This window comes from Lepisma saccharinum, chromosome 6 (genome assembly GCF_977018435.1).
Source record: "Lepisma saccharinum chromosome 6, izLepSacc3.1, whole genome shotgun sequence".
Taxonomy (NCBI): domain Eukaryota; kingdom Metazoa; phylum Arthropoda; class Insecta; order Zygentoma; family Lepismatidae; genus Lepisma; species Lepisma saccharinum.
Window position 1 is genome coordinate 68,787,002 of NC_139234.1, and position 18,550 is coordinate 68,805,551.

Genomic DNA, 18,550 nt, shown 5'->3' on the forward strand with positions numbered 1-18,550 from the left:
CGAAACGTAATCCCAATTGGGCGATCAAACATCGGGGCGAAATATGAAGTGAACATTTTCCTGTGGAGCTGGGAGGTGTGTGAGTGTGTGCGTGGGCGTCACGTGGCCCGCGGCATACTGCAATGCAGACGGTTTCTATTAAGAACTCTGCAATGTCAACTAAACGCACGAGCTGCATCGAAGGCCGGGAGAGTAATACCAGCATCCATTTCCAAATGAGAGCTTAAAAAAAGAAGCAGCGTAAAGTTCTCCCTTGTGCAAAACTAGAAGATGAATTCTCTCCGTGAAGCATTTTAATTAGCTCCTAGGCAATGATGATTACAAGTAGATATTACTCCCAGCTTGAGTCTAGGATATTTACCGTAGAGTCGCTAAACAGTTAAAGCAGCAAAGCTCGTACAGGGTATGAATGATTACTGAGTACATTATTTGCATTTGCTTTTCATTTCTCCCTCTTCAGGATAATTACGACACAAGAACAAAATTGTATTTGTATTGCTTTTTTGATGAGGATGAGGGGTGATTAGATGGAATTGAGGACTCAAAGTCCGGGACTCGAACCGTGAAACTTCGGTGACTAGATCGAAAGTCGGCCACTAAACGCGCTCGCCCACCGTGCAGACGATGAGCACAAAATTGATTCCTAAGTACTCAGAGAGAATGATTCACGTTCGGGACTCGAACCTGGAGCCTTAGATTCTGGCATTGTAAGACTTCAAATCAAAGCGTTCAGCCACGGAAAATGGGGGTACATGCGAGTACACTTGATACTTGTATGTGAAGTACGGAGGGGGGGGGGGGTGCATATTTACAAAACCTACGTGGAAATAGCATCTGTGGGCGTAGTTAATAGTAACAGCCAATAATTATGACGTCAGCTGCTGCATGCACTCTGAAAGAAATTAAATCCTGAAAGAAGTGGGTCGCACCTATAATTCTCAATCATTGTGTATGGAGAAATAACTAACATGATCACACAAACCTAACTGTAACAGATAAATTAAATGGAAAATGTTGTAAGGAATAGACTAGGATTCGATCCTACAAATCACCATCTTGAAACTGGAAAACTGCAACAGGCACGACACGGCTCAAACCACTGTCCTACGAACATTTTTCCTTCCTGTACTCTGTCATGTTACATGTGGCAAGTCATCAGCCGATGCCATGTAAGAAAGCCCTGCTATTGGCTGTTGCCATAAACCACGCCTGCAGTTGCGATTTCCCCGTGTGTTTTGTAAATATGCTTCTAGGCCTCGTATGGTGCATGTCGCGTTGCGCCGTGTATGAGAGCGCTACTATTGGCTGCTGATTGTGAGCCACGCCCATAGTTGCGATTTTCACGTGGGTTTTGCAAATATGCTGCCACGCCCACGTACATCAAAGTAATTCTGCGTAGCATTTGTCACCAGACTCGACCCTGATAGGGTGAAACAGGGTGCTTCTCAGTCATGTACAATTTATTATTATTATTTCGTACTGTGTGCTATTCCACATAGAAGATACCCGGATTCGGGATTCAGTGCGCTGAGCTAACCACTCCTCCTTAGAGGTCGGCAGATACAATTTGATGACCTGATTGTATGAGACAATTGAGAAAAGGAATTGTTATGTTCAGGTTACATTATTACACAGGGCCACTCTCCTTAATGTTAATATTTGCCCCGTCTAGTTCACTGCACTCTGTGCACTTACGCGTCAAGTTGATTACAAGTGCAAGACCGAGGCATCCACTTCATTGATTTGGTGTCAAGCAATGTATTTGGAGTCTGCACCGTTTGCACTACGTTCTGGATTGAAAAACTCAATATGCTGACCAACGCGGAAATTTAAAAATAGCGAAGAATGCAAACAAGAAAAAGGAAAACAGAGAAGAGGAATAGGAAGGGATTATCTACGAAGTGAAGTGTAAAGAATGTCAGAGTGTGTATATAGGAGAAACGAAAAAGAGGCTAAAAGACAGGTTGAAACAACATAGGGATGATGTACGACCTAAGAGAGAGAGAGAGAGAGAGAGAGAGAGAGAGAGAAATGCGATATTTAAACACACGAGAGAAACAGGACATGACATAGAGTGGGATAAGGCTAAGCAGATAGGAAGGGAGAAGAGAGTAGTAGTGAGAAAATGGAAGGAGGCCAAGAAAATAGAGAAGAAAGGAGAAGAAGACACAATGAACTGGAATGGGAGACTGAAGATAAACAAATAATGGAAGAAGGTGTTAGAAAGAGTGGAAAAGACAAGAGCGAAAGAGGAGAGAAGAAGGAAGATGAATGAAGAAAGAAGGGAAAAAGAGAGTGAGATAAAGAGTCCAACCACTTTCGAGATGAAAGAAAATGTTTAGCTAAATCACCTGTCAGATGAAAATACAGTTGACAAGGGAAGGCCACCTGTTGGAATGTTCCAGAAACAACTTTCTAATAATCTTGTGTCCGGAGGGGAGTGATTTTTTGTTTATATATATATATCTTCCTGTTTTGTACCTTGTTTCATTTGTACTTGGTACAGACCTTGCTAGAAGGTTGAAACGTTACGTTTAGTTTGTGTTTTAAAATAAAATAAATTTCTACATTGGTCAGCATATTGAGATTTTCATATCACGGAAACAAGGCTTAATGGTGTTCTGGATTGGTGTACAGTGTGGTGTATAGTCACGTGGTACTTGCTAACCAATCTAATTAACGATGAAAGCAGCAGACAGGCATTTGTTGAATCTTTTGAACTTGAACATCTCTTGAACTCTCTTGCTTTGACACTGGGATGCACCTGCACTACACCTTGTGTCAAAGAGTGAAGCGAACTGGACGGGGCTATAGATGGGCGAACACTTCTCTTACCGTTTTATAAAACATGCAGGCGTGCCTATCTTCGTCCTCGCTGTTGGGACAGTCAATGTATCCATCACAGAGGACATGGTCTCCCACGCATCTATACCGGCCCATCCTGTCCGGGGTGGGGCAGGCGAACCTTTTCATTCCGTCTTCCGCGGGCGGACATTCTGCAAAGAAGAAAGGATAAAGTTAGAGGCTTCATTGATCGTGTGTAGCTTTCGGACTATGTCAAGTTGTTCTACCAGGTAAGCCAAGATTGAATACATACAGGTGGGTTCATTGTTCTCGTCAACTTTCGGTGGTATTCGTTCTTCACGTAGATTATCATATTAGTTTTCATAATATTCCATTCATTAAGTGACAATAGAAACAAAGTTAACTTGTATATGTGTACTTATTTGCACATAGCTGCTCGTATATATATAGTTCTCTGAAAAATGTATATTTCGGATGTAATGCAAGAACGCACTTAGAAAGAGGATCGGTGAGACCCGTGATGGGCGCAAATAGCTTAATTTAATCGGCAGGTTTAAGAAGGGAATAAAGTCCAAAAAGTAAATTTGTGGGAAATCACAAAGAACTGTATAAGTTGGAGAGTGTGCGTCCAAAAACAACAAAATTCGTACTGGAACGTGAGAACCCTGGGTAGGTATAGAGGAGTACTTGAAAAGCAATGTACATGTAACCAGAACTTATATACATTGTGAAAAAGGTGGCGGATTTATTTCCTTCTTAAAACGTATGAAGTTTTTGTTGGGGAAAACACGGAAATAAAGTGTGCAATGGAAAAGAAAACATATTCTCGTGTAGTTTACATCACGAAAGTGCACAATGGATTGAATAATACAAAATAATGTCCAAATTTTGGACATTTGGAGGCAAGTCAAACAACAAATAGCCATTCATCCACCGAGTGATCTTCATCGTGGTGAGAAGTTGTAGGCCAAGTTACCATGACGTCATAGAAAGGTTTCTTGTCGTCTGAAATGTAGGGGACGATTTTCCTAATCTCATTCACTTTTTTTCGTTGATTGCTAATGTGGCATTGTAAGCTGCATCCATAAGGATTGTCACAGGTCCGAGATTCATTTCCTTCTTACACCTTACGTTGATTTCAGGGTTCTTTTTCTTCCTCTAGGGACTGCTTTTTATAGCTTTCTTGACACTCACGTATAGAGCAACGCTTTGCGATTATGTAGAGTACAAAAAGTCATTTTGCAATGTTTGGTCTTCATTCCCTTCTTAAACCTGCCGATTCAATTGATTGATTGATTTGGATTAATTTACTTCATTTTCTGCCACTTTTTGGCTAATCGCGAAGATGAGGATGAGTGATGATGAAATTGATGAAGATACACACAAATACCATCCATGCTCAGGCCGGGATTCAAACCCGGGACATAAATAGCTTAAGCCTTAACGTACACGTAATTTGAACCCATAGAAAATAATCGCAATGTCCAACTGTCCACATTCTGTTACAATATTATTTGCAATTTAAAAAGATACAACAAACGTCACTTAACATAATGTTATGTTAATTCTTACTTGACATTAACAAAATTACTGTAGTAACCAGTAATAAAAAATGAACATCACTATTGCAATAAAATATACAATAGAATTTCTTAATTCTTTGCAGATAACACATGATCATGAAAATAGTTAGTTGTTGAAAGAGATTTGAAAACAATAAGAGTAGTTATTTTTCAAGTAAACATATAGCCAGTGTGTTCTAAGTGCAATGTATTGAACACAATACTGTGTTGATTAATGTAAGCAGGGTAGACTCACAATTTTCATGAAAGTGTCATGCAAGAAGATTTTTAAGGGGTTCCGGGTTCGATAGCCAGGGGAGGCACATAACGGATGGGATCCCACTTTAAACTGTTGTTTCAGTCCCGATTAGCCTTCCTGTGCATAAAGTGGACTTAAAGACAAACTCAAGCAAAAAAATTAATATATTTTTTATAAGTATATGAAAGGTAAAAAGATAAAGCTACCTACTGCACATTGCAACATTAATTCACAACCTTGCCCATTTGTTGAGGTGATTCGATCAGCACCACACTCGGCCGCCTACATCACTCAAGGGTTGTTCCCAACTAACCATCTATTAGAAGCTGGGTGAACCCTAGAGTCGCTCTAGAGAGACATTGCTGGACCCACCCTGGGAATCGAAACAGACTTTGGATCACTTTGGATCCCCTATAAGTATGTACGCGTATACAATATATATATATATATATATGCTACCCTATGTGCGCGTTCTTCCCGATCAGCCACAAGTGATAGAAAAGCCAAGGTTGTTAGAGGTCCTGGAACCAATAAATTCTAATGGGTTCCGCTGCAGGACCAGAACCTTTTTTCTCGCACAATTTAAATTCGGTCCAAGCTGCGTATTGTTTAATTTAAGTACCGAACTTGATCCCAAAGAAAGGTTCCTGTACCGTATTTAAATTCAGCCTGAAAAATTATCCGTGAACCGTATTTAAATTGATCCGGAAAAAAAGGTTCCTGAATCGAATTAAAATACTTTACAGATAAAAAGGTTCTTTACGGTCCAGAACCCAGTTACGCTTGATGATTTTCTCTCCTGGACCGGAATTGAATTTATTTAAAATTCCTGAACCTTTAACAACCCTGAGAAAAACGACGTAAAATAACAAAAATACAAATTGTGTATGTATACTATACATAAACAAAACTACCTGGCTGGACGGAAGTAAACAAATTTCTTGTCATGTTACTGAAGTTTCAGTCCGTTAATATTCTCGTGAAAAAACATGAGTGACAGTTCGCACATATGGTTAAAAGACTACGTTATTTTGTTCCTCACATAGAATGATAGAAATCTTGTCCAGAGGTTAATGATTTGGTCTAATGTCGAGGTCGAGCTTTACATACAACTTCACAATTTCCACGGTTCGAAATCAAATCACTTCTCAGCTACATCCCCCGCAGACGTGATATTTCCATTCATGTTTGAAGATCGGTATTCAGCAAAAATATGGAAAATATCTCCGGGCTATTCAACGCTCATAAAGTTTGATTTAGCGTGAGTACTGCCCGAAGAACTGAGCGGAGATGAGGTGTGCGAGATGGAAATGTTTTCGCCGGGGAAGTTACGGAACAGGAAATATTCAGCATATCCCTGCGCTGTGAAAATCACGAATCCTACACGCTATTTTTTTTCCTGAAGAGATTATTTTTAGTTTCTGAAAAAAAATATCTGCCATATGCAAGTAATTATAGAGTGTAAAACATCAAGAACCGACCACTTTTAATTCACGGACATTGGAATAGAGGCGTAGCCATGATTTTTGCGGGCACCTTTGATTAAGAAAAATGTGTTGAAAACTTGTTATATGAAATATAATACTGAAAAAACTCCAAATATACAGTTATTAGCCGTATTGTGTATCAATTGTTACTACTGCATTCATTAAGTACAACTTATGCCAGAATGCTATTGGAAAACATTAACTCACATAAAAGAACATTTACAGTTTTGCGGTGTTCTTGAAAGAATACCTGCTAAATGAGGTGAAATTTGCGAGAAAATCTCGTAAAGAAAACTACCTTTGCACTGTTTCGTGATTTAGTATGCATGAAGCATATATTAGGCGCATTCAGAAAGTAAGTTTCCCACTGGCCCACGGGTAGCAGGACATGCGTATTGAAACCGGTTTTGCGCGTGCCTGAGAGGCACATGCCCTGGTTAGTGAATGTCCTAGAAGACGCCTCTCGAAAGTCCTCAGTAGCGTCGCTGCAGCGATGAAACATGGCGGCTCTTATTCCATCTCCCGCCGCGTGTGAGGTTCGTTCGGTGACTCAAGTTCTTGAATGCACAAAACATACAGCCGATCGAAATTCATCGTCAGCTGTGCCAGATGTATGGGCCAGACGTCATGAGCAAGCAGATGGTGCGTCGTTGGTGCAGGACATTACTGAAGGCCGGCGCAGTGGGCGGCCATCGGCCGTTATGGACGAGTTTGTGGAGCAGGTGCAGCAGCGCATATTGGACGATCTTCTGCCCAGAGGTGAGACTGTGAACGCTAACCGTTACTGTGAAACACTGGGAACATTGCGACGAGCCATTCAGAATAAGCGACGCGGTGAGCTCAGTGTCGGCGTAATCTTGCTGCACGACAATGCGAAGCCGCATATGGCTAGGCGCCCTGCAGCCCTTCTGGACAGGTTCCGTTGGGAGGTGTTCGATCATCCATCGTACAGATCGGATCTCGCTCCCAGTGATTACCACCTGTTCTTGCACCTGAAAAAGTTCCTGTCCGGTCAACATTTTCACTGCGACGAAGAGGTTCAGACGACTGTCACACAGTTTTTCGGCGCCCAGGCGGCGGACTTCTGCGACGCAGGTATACAGAAGTAGGTCCCATGCTATGACAAGTGCCTGAATTCCGGCGGGAATTATGTTGACAAGTAACTGGACAAGTGCTGTATCTGTAGCAATAAATCATTGAATGAAATAATGTTTCCTTTTTGTGTATGACCCCAGGAAAACTTACCTTCTGGATGCGCCCAATATTTTAACACGTCATTTTTATCTACGCTATAAGCACACTCTTTCGAGTGAATGCATCAACTGAAAAAAATGAACTTAGTCTACAGCTCAGAACAAATCGTCGTACGAGAAACAGAGGAACATAACTCCAAAAATGTGGTTCCTACTCTGAAGAGCACTATTAGTCACATCGACATATTTTCAATTCTAATCCTTAGTAGTAAGGTTCAGCCACCTATTTCCAGTTTACTGACTCTTTTTAAAAGTCAGATATAGCTATTCCAAAGAATACATTATCTTGCCTCTCCTGTAAATTTGAAAAATTTGAGCTACGTACCAGTCGTTTTCACACGACAAAATGTTGACGTGCACCATCGAGACAGATGCAGGAAAGTGCATAAAAAACACATCAACAGATGCATTACAGTTCAGCGTGATATAGAAAGATCTACTAGTTTGCAACATGTGATCCACTTTGGTGTTACCTTTACAAAGGATATATAAATGCATCGAACTGTAAACCAGATGCTAAAAAAGCATACTATAGTGCATCAATCGATGCATTTCTGGTGCGTGAAATAGATTTGATGCATTTAGTTTTCTATGTGCAATTTCGGACAAGGTCTAAAGTTTTTTCAGTTGTTATGGCAGTTCTAAAGAAAACTTGCGTGTTAAGTACAAGTCACAATTGAGTGTGTTTTGACAATGGTTTATGTAATTTTAGTTCTTGGTGAAATTTTTATTGTAGAAGAGTGTAATTCCCTAAGGGGGCATGGATCATGAAATCCGTAACTGGCCATGACAGTTCATCCGAAATTTCTCGTCTGTTTAAGATACACAGAATCGAGAAATCATTTCTCAAATCATTATTTCCCGGCGCCTCCACCACATAAATCGCCTGGCGTTAGAATATCGATGATTTTAACTGTTTACTTGTATTGAACACTGAGTAAGAGGAGGCAAGTAGGTGGCCGAGAGTTGCTCCAGCGCGTACCTCTGCTTCCTGGCGGCGGCACTGGCTTCTACCGTCAATGATGCACCAACTAATTCATAACTAAAAAGGGAAGCTGCCTCTGGGCATTGTTCGCTTACATAGTAGCCAGTTCCGCTGTACTTTGTAACCTCCGTCTCATGTCAAATTCTCATACGCAAGTTTTGCATTGCTGGAGTGGAGACGGAGGACACCGGTTGTGAAGTACACCAGGAAGCAAATGTTCTGTATACGCCTCCCCAGCCTTCTACAGTTCGAAGCAGGAAATTTCGGGATTCCGCACAGCCCTAGAGTCAAGAGATGAAAATGTGTTCACTGCTTACTCTAGCATAATTCTCATGCACTGTCCATGCCGGAAAACATCATTCTGTGTCAAAACGAAGTTTGTATAAGAATTGATCGACTTGTCTTCCAATGTTTCTGCGGACACTTGCATGTTTGCTTAAGACTACAGCCTAATCAACATCGAGGATTCCGGTTAATGTTTTTCATGACCGAATGTGTACGGCCTGTTACAGGAAACGAGATACGGACCAAACCTTCAGAACAAACAAAGAAAATGGACAACCTCGTCTGACTGAAATATCAAAGTGACATTTCAATTCTAAACAGAGCAAGGGCGACCCACGGACTGCTCAAACATCTGAAATTAAAAACACACGAGATACGAGTACGAATGTCTTCTGGATACATTGCTAATCCATTGGTAAACACTCTGAAACTGACGGAAAGGAATCCGCTGTAGTTGCAATGCGAAAAGTTGCATTGTAGTGCAAAATAATGATTCGACTTTTTTGGTTGGTTATTCGACCGAAAGATCGACATGGAATATAGGAGGCGCTAATGTCGTCGTGTAGATTCCATGTTAAGTGTGATTTGGCTATATTTTTAAATTGAAAGTACTCTCTCTCTCTCTCCATCTTTGAACGCCATGTATTTGTCTATCTAGAAGGGAAAGTTGGATGAGAACCTCAAAAAATAATCTCTCTTTTGCTTCTTTGCTTCTTCGTGTTGATGTCCTATACAGGAAATGAAACTGTGTCTGTATGTTTGTTTTGTTGGCACGGCTACACCCAGTATATTTATTTCCTTTATGTCGCTTCTGAAGCTGCGATGGTCTAGTGGGTTAGCTACAAAGCGATAGTGCTACGATCGATTCTAAATAAAATTCCCTTGGTCTTTCCAATGCACACAGCAGCTATCCCGAAAAACTTTGCTTATCTTTTACCATCTATTGCAGAATGTGTGTACAGACTGGGAGCAGGAAGTACGATAGGGAACCTACAAGTCAATGACTTGTATCGCCAGGAACCTAACTACGCAGCCAACGAAAGTAGAGCAACAAACTCCCAATAAGAAATGGAACCTAGTATGGACGAATGTTCGGGCGAAACATTTAACTAACAAGGTTCAATACTTATGGACATATTAGTACATGATAAATATGATACCAAAAGTAGAAGACATCGACTTCAATTCAGTGACACGTCATTATGTAATGTGTGCAATGAGGAAGATACAAAAGAACACAGAATATCTAAATGTCATCACGCAAGTACCATGTGGCAACAATTACGAAACATGTTAAGTAGAATATGTCGCACATCAACAGCTAATTATACGACACAGACTGTAATAGTACCAAATTTTAAGTATTATCCTAAAACACAATACAATGCAGTACAATGGCTTATTAGCAATTTTATTTACTATATATTAAACTGCACAAATATTTAGTACGCATGTAATTTTAAAGATTTCTTACTTGGATATGAATAAAAAGAAGCTATCTTATATTTAACGATGTTCATATAAAATGTAATTTGTACTCTTGATGATAAAAAAAAAGAAGAAAAAGTGGGTAGGGTGTCTGAATGCCACGCGGGAGACCCGAGTTCGATTCCCGGGGTAGATGATCTAAGGTAGGAATTTTTCCGGTCGTGTACTAGCATCAACCGGGTCTGGGGCTCACCCAGTCTCAAATCAGATAACTGGGTGTGTAAAGCCGGCCGGAGCGTGTTGCTGATCACATCACCTCCAAAATGGTCTAAATCGAGAATGTGTGGGGATCTACCCCCACATCCACTTAATGTGCCTTCATGGCACGGTGCTATATGTACGGGAAACTTTACCTTTACCTTATGTCGCTTCTACTGAAGGTATGTTTGGAGAGACTAGCAAGCATAAGAGTGGCAGCAAAGGTGCATTTTTGTGCATCAATGACTAAATTTCAGACGAAAAGTATACACAATTGTATACTAATAAAAACACTGTTAAATACTGTAAAAGAAACATAATTTCACTTTTGTCTGTGTGTGTGATGAACGCTGTCAACATGTTATTGAGAAGGCACCCAAAAGTCAACGTCGCTTCTACATAGCACACACTGGTAACTGCAGTGTTGCAGGTCTGGACTTATAGTCAATAAGACTTGTGGGACTTGTGTGGCTTTCTGTCCGTGTGTGTTTGTGATTATCCTTTTATAAATTCATTTTATCACCATTCATCCTCATCTTTGCGATTAGCCAAAAGTAACAGAAAAACGAAATCAAATAATTCAAATCAATCATCTCATTATGATTTGTACTGTACATGCACCAATGTCTCCAAGACCTAATTTCGATGTAAAAAAATTCTCAGTCAACTTCTCAAACTAGTGCAAGCCTCGTTTCCGTAACATTTTTATATTCAATATTTATACTCTCGATAGCAAGGACTTTGTGGTGAAGGCAAAACATGTGTAACAAGATTGAAAAAAAAAATGAAAACATGAATATTTAAAAACCAAAGTATTTATATTGGTTTTGAACAACTTGGGAATGACTGAGTCTCCAGTTCCCAGTGTTTTAAAAAAATACACCGTGTGTGTTTCACAGTGTGTCTGTAAGCATCAACGCTCAGCTGTAAAATTTCCAACCACACGTTCGAGCTTCGGCATCACGTTTCCATACCTTCGTCATGTTTTCCGACGTGACGCGAGACTGCGGGATATTTTTTTCTCTAAAAATTAGAAACAAACTCGTTGCACCGTGAATAGACGCTGACTTCAAAATAAACAGGTAGGCTGGTTCTCCTGGAAACGCTTGTTAAATAAATTATAAAAATTGCTTTATTTCGACCCCCGTTTAGCGCGAAAACAGACACAAAGCGACAATGGAGGTTGGGAGGGGGGGGGGGGTCGAAGAGATCGCAAACACATATGCATATTCATGTTGTGTTCAATTTAAAGCTACACGCAGGCAACTGAATTGTTTGAAACAACAAACAACCCCATTTGGGAGGGGGGAGAATTCAATTATGTTTGCGAAATTCCATCGACGAATATATCATAATGTGTGTGTGACTTGTGCGGCATTCAAGTTTGAGTGCAGTTCTTGCTGGGTGAGGTTTTTCTTAGCTGTGAAGGTGTATTGTTACTTCTTGCTTCATGCCTTGGGGAAAGGGAAGGAGCACATGTCTGCAATATATCATTGATAGTGAGTGAAGTTTTTCAGCTTTTCCTTTAAGTCCACTTTATGCACATAGGCTAGTCCGGACTGGACCTACAGTTTAGAAGAGGGATCCGAACCATCGTGTGCCTTTCACCGGGTATCGAACCCGGGAACCTTTGGGATAGTCAGTAGAGATCGAGGCATCTTTCTTTACTGCTTACATTATCATGCTACTATCTGCAACATATTTTTTTTTTAAAAAAAAGGAAGTGGGATGGTACACTCGATGAGTTCATTCATTTTTCTTTGTATAATGTTCTTCTATATTCTACAAAATATTTTGTATTGTGCCTGTGCGACTTACATGTTTACATCAATATTTCGCTTTAATATTATAGTATTAAAGCACAATGTTGAGTTATGTGTGTATCTTCCTTGAAGTCATAGTTTGATAAATATTTCTCCAAAGTGTGCAAGCCGTGCTTGCTAAAGTATATCAATTTAGATAAATCCAAAAAAAATGTACAGAAAGAGTTGTTGCGATTGTTTTTTGTTTGTTGTTTTACAAGCAGTCAAGAAAATAACGCTGATTTTGACGATTTTGGTTGATTGACAAAAAATCTGCCCGAAAGTAAATATACCCATGGACAAGCTTAGAGGCCCGAACAAAAGACAATGGACGGGTAAGTATATCGAATGTGAGCATGACTTTTTAATGCAATATTTCTTAATATTTCTTTTGTTTTAAATTTAACGTTTTCTGTGTGAGAACACGCAATGAAAGAAATGCCTATCAAGAGTTTCATTTTTTTTAAAATTTCAACAACGTTGACAGCAGTGGGACTTCAGAACAGAATGTGCATTGTAACTTATAATGAACATTTATGGGGAAACGGTGGGAAGGACAGATTATTGTGTGGGGTATTTTCCCTATTCCCATTATTAGTATTATTATTATTATTATTGCGGGGTGTAAGGAGTGACCTTCCACGTAGTACACCCAAATGTCAACCTCACTTCCACGTTAGTGCACCCTGGACTGAAGACTAACGAGGCTCTGGCGACTGGCCCCATGGCCAGTATAATTTTGTTTGTATTGTCCTGTTCTTTTGTCCTTATGTGTGCTGAGTGCCCCTTTACAGCCTCAGCTTTTAACGAAAGTCGGAAGATTTTACATTTTAATTTTTTTTAGTTATGCAACGTTAGAGTTGTTATTTGTAATGGTAAGGGGCTGGCCCCCGTATAATGTGACGGGAGCAAAATAGCCTAAGTGCTGTCGCTCCCAAAATTTTAAATTCAAATCAAATCAAATCTATTATTATTATTGCCTATTAATTTACACACTTCGAATGGCACAGGAAAGTTTTTGACTTAAGGTGCAAAGTCAATTTCTATATATGATTTTATTATGTTTGGCTATGGGTATACATGTACACACACAAGAAAACATGTACAATGCACGAACGTATAATCCCTAGGTCTTGTTCCATTGTTATGAAATCATAACCGACATCACAGATTGAGGGAAGTAATGATTGAGTTTCTATTTTTTGTCCACTTTATTCACAGTAAGGCTAATCGGGACTGGACCTACAGTTTAAAGTGGAATCCGAACCACTATGTGCCTCCACCGGGTATCGAACCAGGGACCCCTTGATTAAAGGGAAGTAATGGGTACCACAATATAGCATAATAGGTTATGGATGGTTCTGATTCTTTTGCATAGGGAGATAGATAATGTAAGCAAAAGCAAGTTTTTACGTTTAGCTACGAAAAACGAAATTCTTCGAACGGCATCATCTTGTACCTGTAAAATTATTAAAGACGTGTAAGGGGTGACTATTTCCACGAGCACCCAAATGTCAACCTCCATTCCACGTATACTCTATTCCGGGAATCTCTAGAGCAAGGGCCGTGCATAACGGTAGAGAAGGGGAAGAAGCGAGTGGGCGGAGCGAAGCAGTACATGCCGCTGCAAACGGCTACAGCTGCTTTTCCCCTCGTACGTGTTCATTAGTCGAGCCCTCCAGATACTCTGCTTGCGCAGAGACTTGCTTTCGTTCGCTCGTTCCGATGATTCTCGTGGCAGAGTATAGTACACCCTGGCTGGACTACATTTTGCAGCGAGGCTCTTGGCGTCTGAACTCATGTCCAGTATAATCCCCTCCGTGGAGCTTGTGTTGTGTGCTGTCCTTGTGTTTGTGATTGTCCATTCATCCGCTTCATCACCATTCATTATGGTCTTCGCGATTAGTCAAAAGTGGCAGAAATGCGAAGTAAAATAAAACAGTCAATCGAAGGGAAGGGGGTACAAGGTTTACAATTGAGATCAGAGGATGTAGATGTACTACAGGTTAAAGTAAAGTTCCCGTGCATCGTACCGAAGGCCCATCTTGATCTCGGACTTTTTGGAAGTCATGTGATCAATACCACGCTCCAGCCAGGGTTGTCTCGAGGCTGGGTGAACACCAGAGCCGCTTTATGCAGGGAAAATTTCTGACCATAGATCACGAACCCTGGGAATGAAAGGGGAGATACGATACTTGTCCCAAAAATTTCGTGGTAACAATGTTTCCCATGCGTACGCCACTGCACACATACATGTTTCTTATTTTGAGACGATTTTTATTTTAAAATTTCCATTTTTTCACGCTCCTCTGAGAGTTTATCCGTGATTTTTCATTGTTTTGTATGCATTTTTACGTTCCTATTTATGAATGGGCGCTAAATTCGGATTTCCAGATTCCTTGATACATTTTCGTGAAGCAGAATAAGGGAAAGAGGTGATCTGTGTTCAGAGTGGGTAGAAAAATTGAACAGCTGATTCACTTTTTGACGTTGCACCTGTAACAGCTATAGTGACACAGCTCGTTTAAAAAAAGAATCGTACGCACCTGAAGCAGATGGCAACACTTGTTAATTAAAGGCAACAAACAGCCTCGTCAAGCCCCGACGACAATTGACGTTCGCAATTTTGTCGTCCGGCGAATTGAAAGCACTTCTGCATTCGGGTGTTGCGGCTGAAGCAGGATCGATGGGTTTGTAAAAGCAGGCGTGAACAAAGGATGCTCCGGAAAAATATACATTGGTAAAAACGAATTAATTTTCGCGAGAAGAAATTTCCAATTTAACGTTAGTGTTTCCGATCGATGCTCACAACTCTGTCAGGCTCGGCACGGATTGTTCTCTTTCCACTTTCTGTAGGTGTGAAACAGTATCTCTGCCATTCCTAAACCCGGAGGCAAGGACGTGACCAGGCTAGTAGGTATTATTTATACATAAGTTAACATGGCTTATATATTATATCCCATGTGCTAATAATATTCATAACATAATATAAACCACACATACTGGTGTAAGTGATAGCCCTTCCAGAAGGCACCCAAAGGTCAAGTTTTCTTTTCGTGGCGGAAGAGTTAGAACAGCTCGTTACGACGGCAGGAGGCCTGGTTTCGAATTCAGCCTGGGAAGAAGTGTTCTTTGTGAGTGTCCCTTCACTAATTTCATCATATCATTATTCATCCTCATCTCTGCGATTCGCCAAAAGTGAAGAAAAACAAGGTAAAATAAACCAAAGCATTCAACTTCCACCTAAAACACTCTGGACTGCACTTTGCAAACTAATGAATAGGGAGCGAAAGTTAATAACCTAAAAATATAGGTATATGACCTATAGAATGTCCTAAAAAATGGAAAAAAATGACGTAAAGAATGCAAAAAATGACCATTAAATTTGTTAGTTTCAGGTTAAAAGTTGAAATGAAAAGGAAATTAAACAAAATGCAATCTTGCTTTCAAAAAACAGCACCAAATAATACTACATGCACATTCAATTAAAATATGCAACGAGGATTTCCAATGGAAACAACAGAATAATTTTAAAATAATTTACTGAAAAAGTCGTATACACTGAATGAATTGGCGTAAAATGCATTAATTTCCTGAATATTTGCCTGGTGATGTAGTGTGGTGTGTTTCTGTGGCACTGTAAAGAAAAATAAATTATCACGATCCACGTAAGACATTTTTTTGTTTAGAAATTTTACAAATTGTATAAGTGTTCAGCATTTCTTTTGCTCGTAAGTTGCAATCCTGCGAGATATATATATATAGGCCTATGTTCATCTTGGTGAAAAAGACTCAAGAATATTACCAAAATGAAAGAAGTCACAAAATATGACGAAACAATACACCGAATATTGCGAAAAATGATGGAAAAATGCCGAAAATCGGGGAAAATGACCTGAAACATGTAAATTGGCAAAAAAAATGCATTTTAAAAATTACCTTTTTTGGGTTCTAGACGAAGTGTAATATTGTGTATATCCGAGATGTCAGAAAAAAAGATGACATTTCATCAAGTTCCGCACCCTACGGTAATGAGGCTCTGGCGCCTGAATCTAGAAACTGGATAATCTTCTGTATGAATTGTGTTGTCTCGTCCATACTTGTTTGTGACTGCCCCTTCATCGAACTCATCGTATCAATAGACCTACTTATTAAACATAAAAATAAAAATGTAGTAAACAATTTTTTTAGCGCTGTGTGGCAGAGAAGCTACTAAGTAACCTAATTCAGAAATCAATCAAACCACACATACACAAATATAATTTATGTATCATATGTGTTTTCGTTAACATGTAGTAGTAGTTTTTTAGTAAAGGCATGTATTAAATTATTAGTTTTACATTTATATTTATTTAACTTAGTATGTCTACAAATACAACTAAAAAGATGTACACGCACAGTTTCCGAAGGAAGAAATGGAGGTTCACTTAAGATTTTAAAGTAAAATTTAAAGGGGGGACATGCGAATGTTTGCAGCATATGAGCTACAGTTTAAAATACTATTTTTAAAGCACAATGAATGTATAATTTTAGGTATACGTGTGCTAAAATAAATACGCGAATTTTGGAAAACAATAATGCAGAAAATTTGATATCCCTAAGCAATCGGTGAAGATCGCGAAGCTAAAATGCACCGTTCAAGGCTTTCCTATATTTATTCTGAGACCTTCACTATCCTAGATCGTCTGCAGCGTCAATATATCCCTACCAGAGACGAGACTAAATGGTTGTTCAGCAAGGCCTCAGACGCGAGGCCGTCGAACTAATGTATGTGACGAGAATCTCTCTCTCTCTTGTTTTGATTTATGTGACGTTGTCTCCCCCTTCTCTCTTTCTCCCTGTAGGGGAGACGTCGCCGCTGTCTGGCCTTGGCCTACAGAATGTATTCCGGCAGTCTAGTATCGGCTTGCACACCGTTGTTTACGGCTGCTGGCAGCTGCAGGTCATTGCCTTGTCCTGGCGACGGCCTCTGGCACCTGCCCAAGTCTCCTCCGCTTGGATTTCTCCCGAATGCTCCTATCTCGTCTTGCCGGTTTCTATGATTAATTTTTATTCTTCGCAGTCAATGTTGGGACGGTTACTTCTGAAGGTTACCCAGCTGAAGTTACTTAATCGAGAAAGTGACTTATCCTAAAGCTTTCCTGGCGGCAGATGATTTCCGAGCTTTCGAGAGCTAAGGTCACTCTCATCTTCAGGGATTGCAGTGCAGAGAACTTTAAGAACTTTATAACCTTTTCGAGCAGGCCTAATCTTATGGAAGGCATCAACTCGGGACAAGCCCCGTCACCCACCGACCTGTTGGGTGAGAATCAGTCAAGGCAAGGACTTTAAGAACATTTTCCTGCTCCCCAAAAATAGGCAATAGTTAGACTGGAGAGTTAGATGAACTAACCAATCTCTAACTACGCACTGGTAATGATCAGGCTGGAGAGTTCATATGAAAAAACCGATCCCTAACCGTTTGAAGTGCAGAGGTCAGTCAGTCATTGTATCTGTCAGTTTTGTACAAGTAGAGTTTCAGTCTTTTGGACTATGCCTCTGTATTGTGATTTTGTAATTTGTCATTTCTTCTTCTCGGTGTTTCGAGGGCCGATTGTCATACAACTGTCCTAGGGATTTAGGTGTGTGCTTATCAGAAAATTTTTGATGTGTGGTTTGAGAGTGACGGTTTGGCTACTGTTTGTACACTGTAATCTTGGCATTTTGTGTACATGCCTTGCGGGTTGGACTTGGTCAATGAGGTGGATAGTTGGATTAAAGTAGTGGGGCAGCATCGCCCAAACTTTGGTTCTCGTGCGTTGCACGAACTCGTACAGCGTTTCAATATCTAGGTCTTCGTGTAGTTGGACATTAATGGCAACTCCAGCAATGATTCGGAGTGCCCGGTTTTGTACGCTTTGCAGTCTTCGCAGTGTGCTAGGAGCTGCGTGACCTCATATTACGCAAACATAGGTCAACCTGGATCTGAGTATATAGACACCCTGGTATGCAGGAGCAGCACTTGGCTTTTGAATAGGCTGAAGAGTTGTCCGATGCACTGGGATCCTTTGTTGGCTCTTTCCAGTATGCGTTTTTGAAAGGTTAGTCCTTTATCAAGTAGAACCCCAAGTTATTTCGTTGAGGCTTGTAACGGGATGTGTGCCAAAGTAATATTTTATGTATTTAATGTGGGAGAAGTCCGTGTATGTGCTGGGCCAATCAGGTGACACACCTTTGCATTTCAATCCCTAAAGTTGAGAGTGACGTTAGCTTTCCAAAGCATGAAAGCCTACACGGATATAATCTGCTTGATATTCCGAGAAAACCTTTTCATCTTAATTACAGTTGTTTTGAAAAGTAAGTTAGCTTGGTTTGTTGTGGAGCTGTGTTTCCGATTTGACATCAAATATATTCCAAACATAAATACAAGCGATGACCTCCTGGATA

The 18,550-nt window shown here is 40.2% G+C and overlaps 1 protein-coding gene across 1 annotated transcript in view; it reads right to left on the bottom strand.

Annotated features, from left to right (window-relative positions):
- jeb (low-density lipoprotein receptor domain-containing jelly belly protein) overlaps positions 1-18,550 on the bottom strand; it is a 279,585-nt gene that overhangs the window by 56,710 nt on the left and 204,325 nt on the right. The window contains exon 2 of the mRNA XM_083124078.1: positions 2,836-2,996. Coding sequence (XP_082980204.1) covers positions 2,836-2,996 — 161 coding nt within the window. The remainder of the gene's footprint in view (positions 1-2,835; positions 2,997-18,550) is intronic.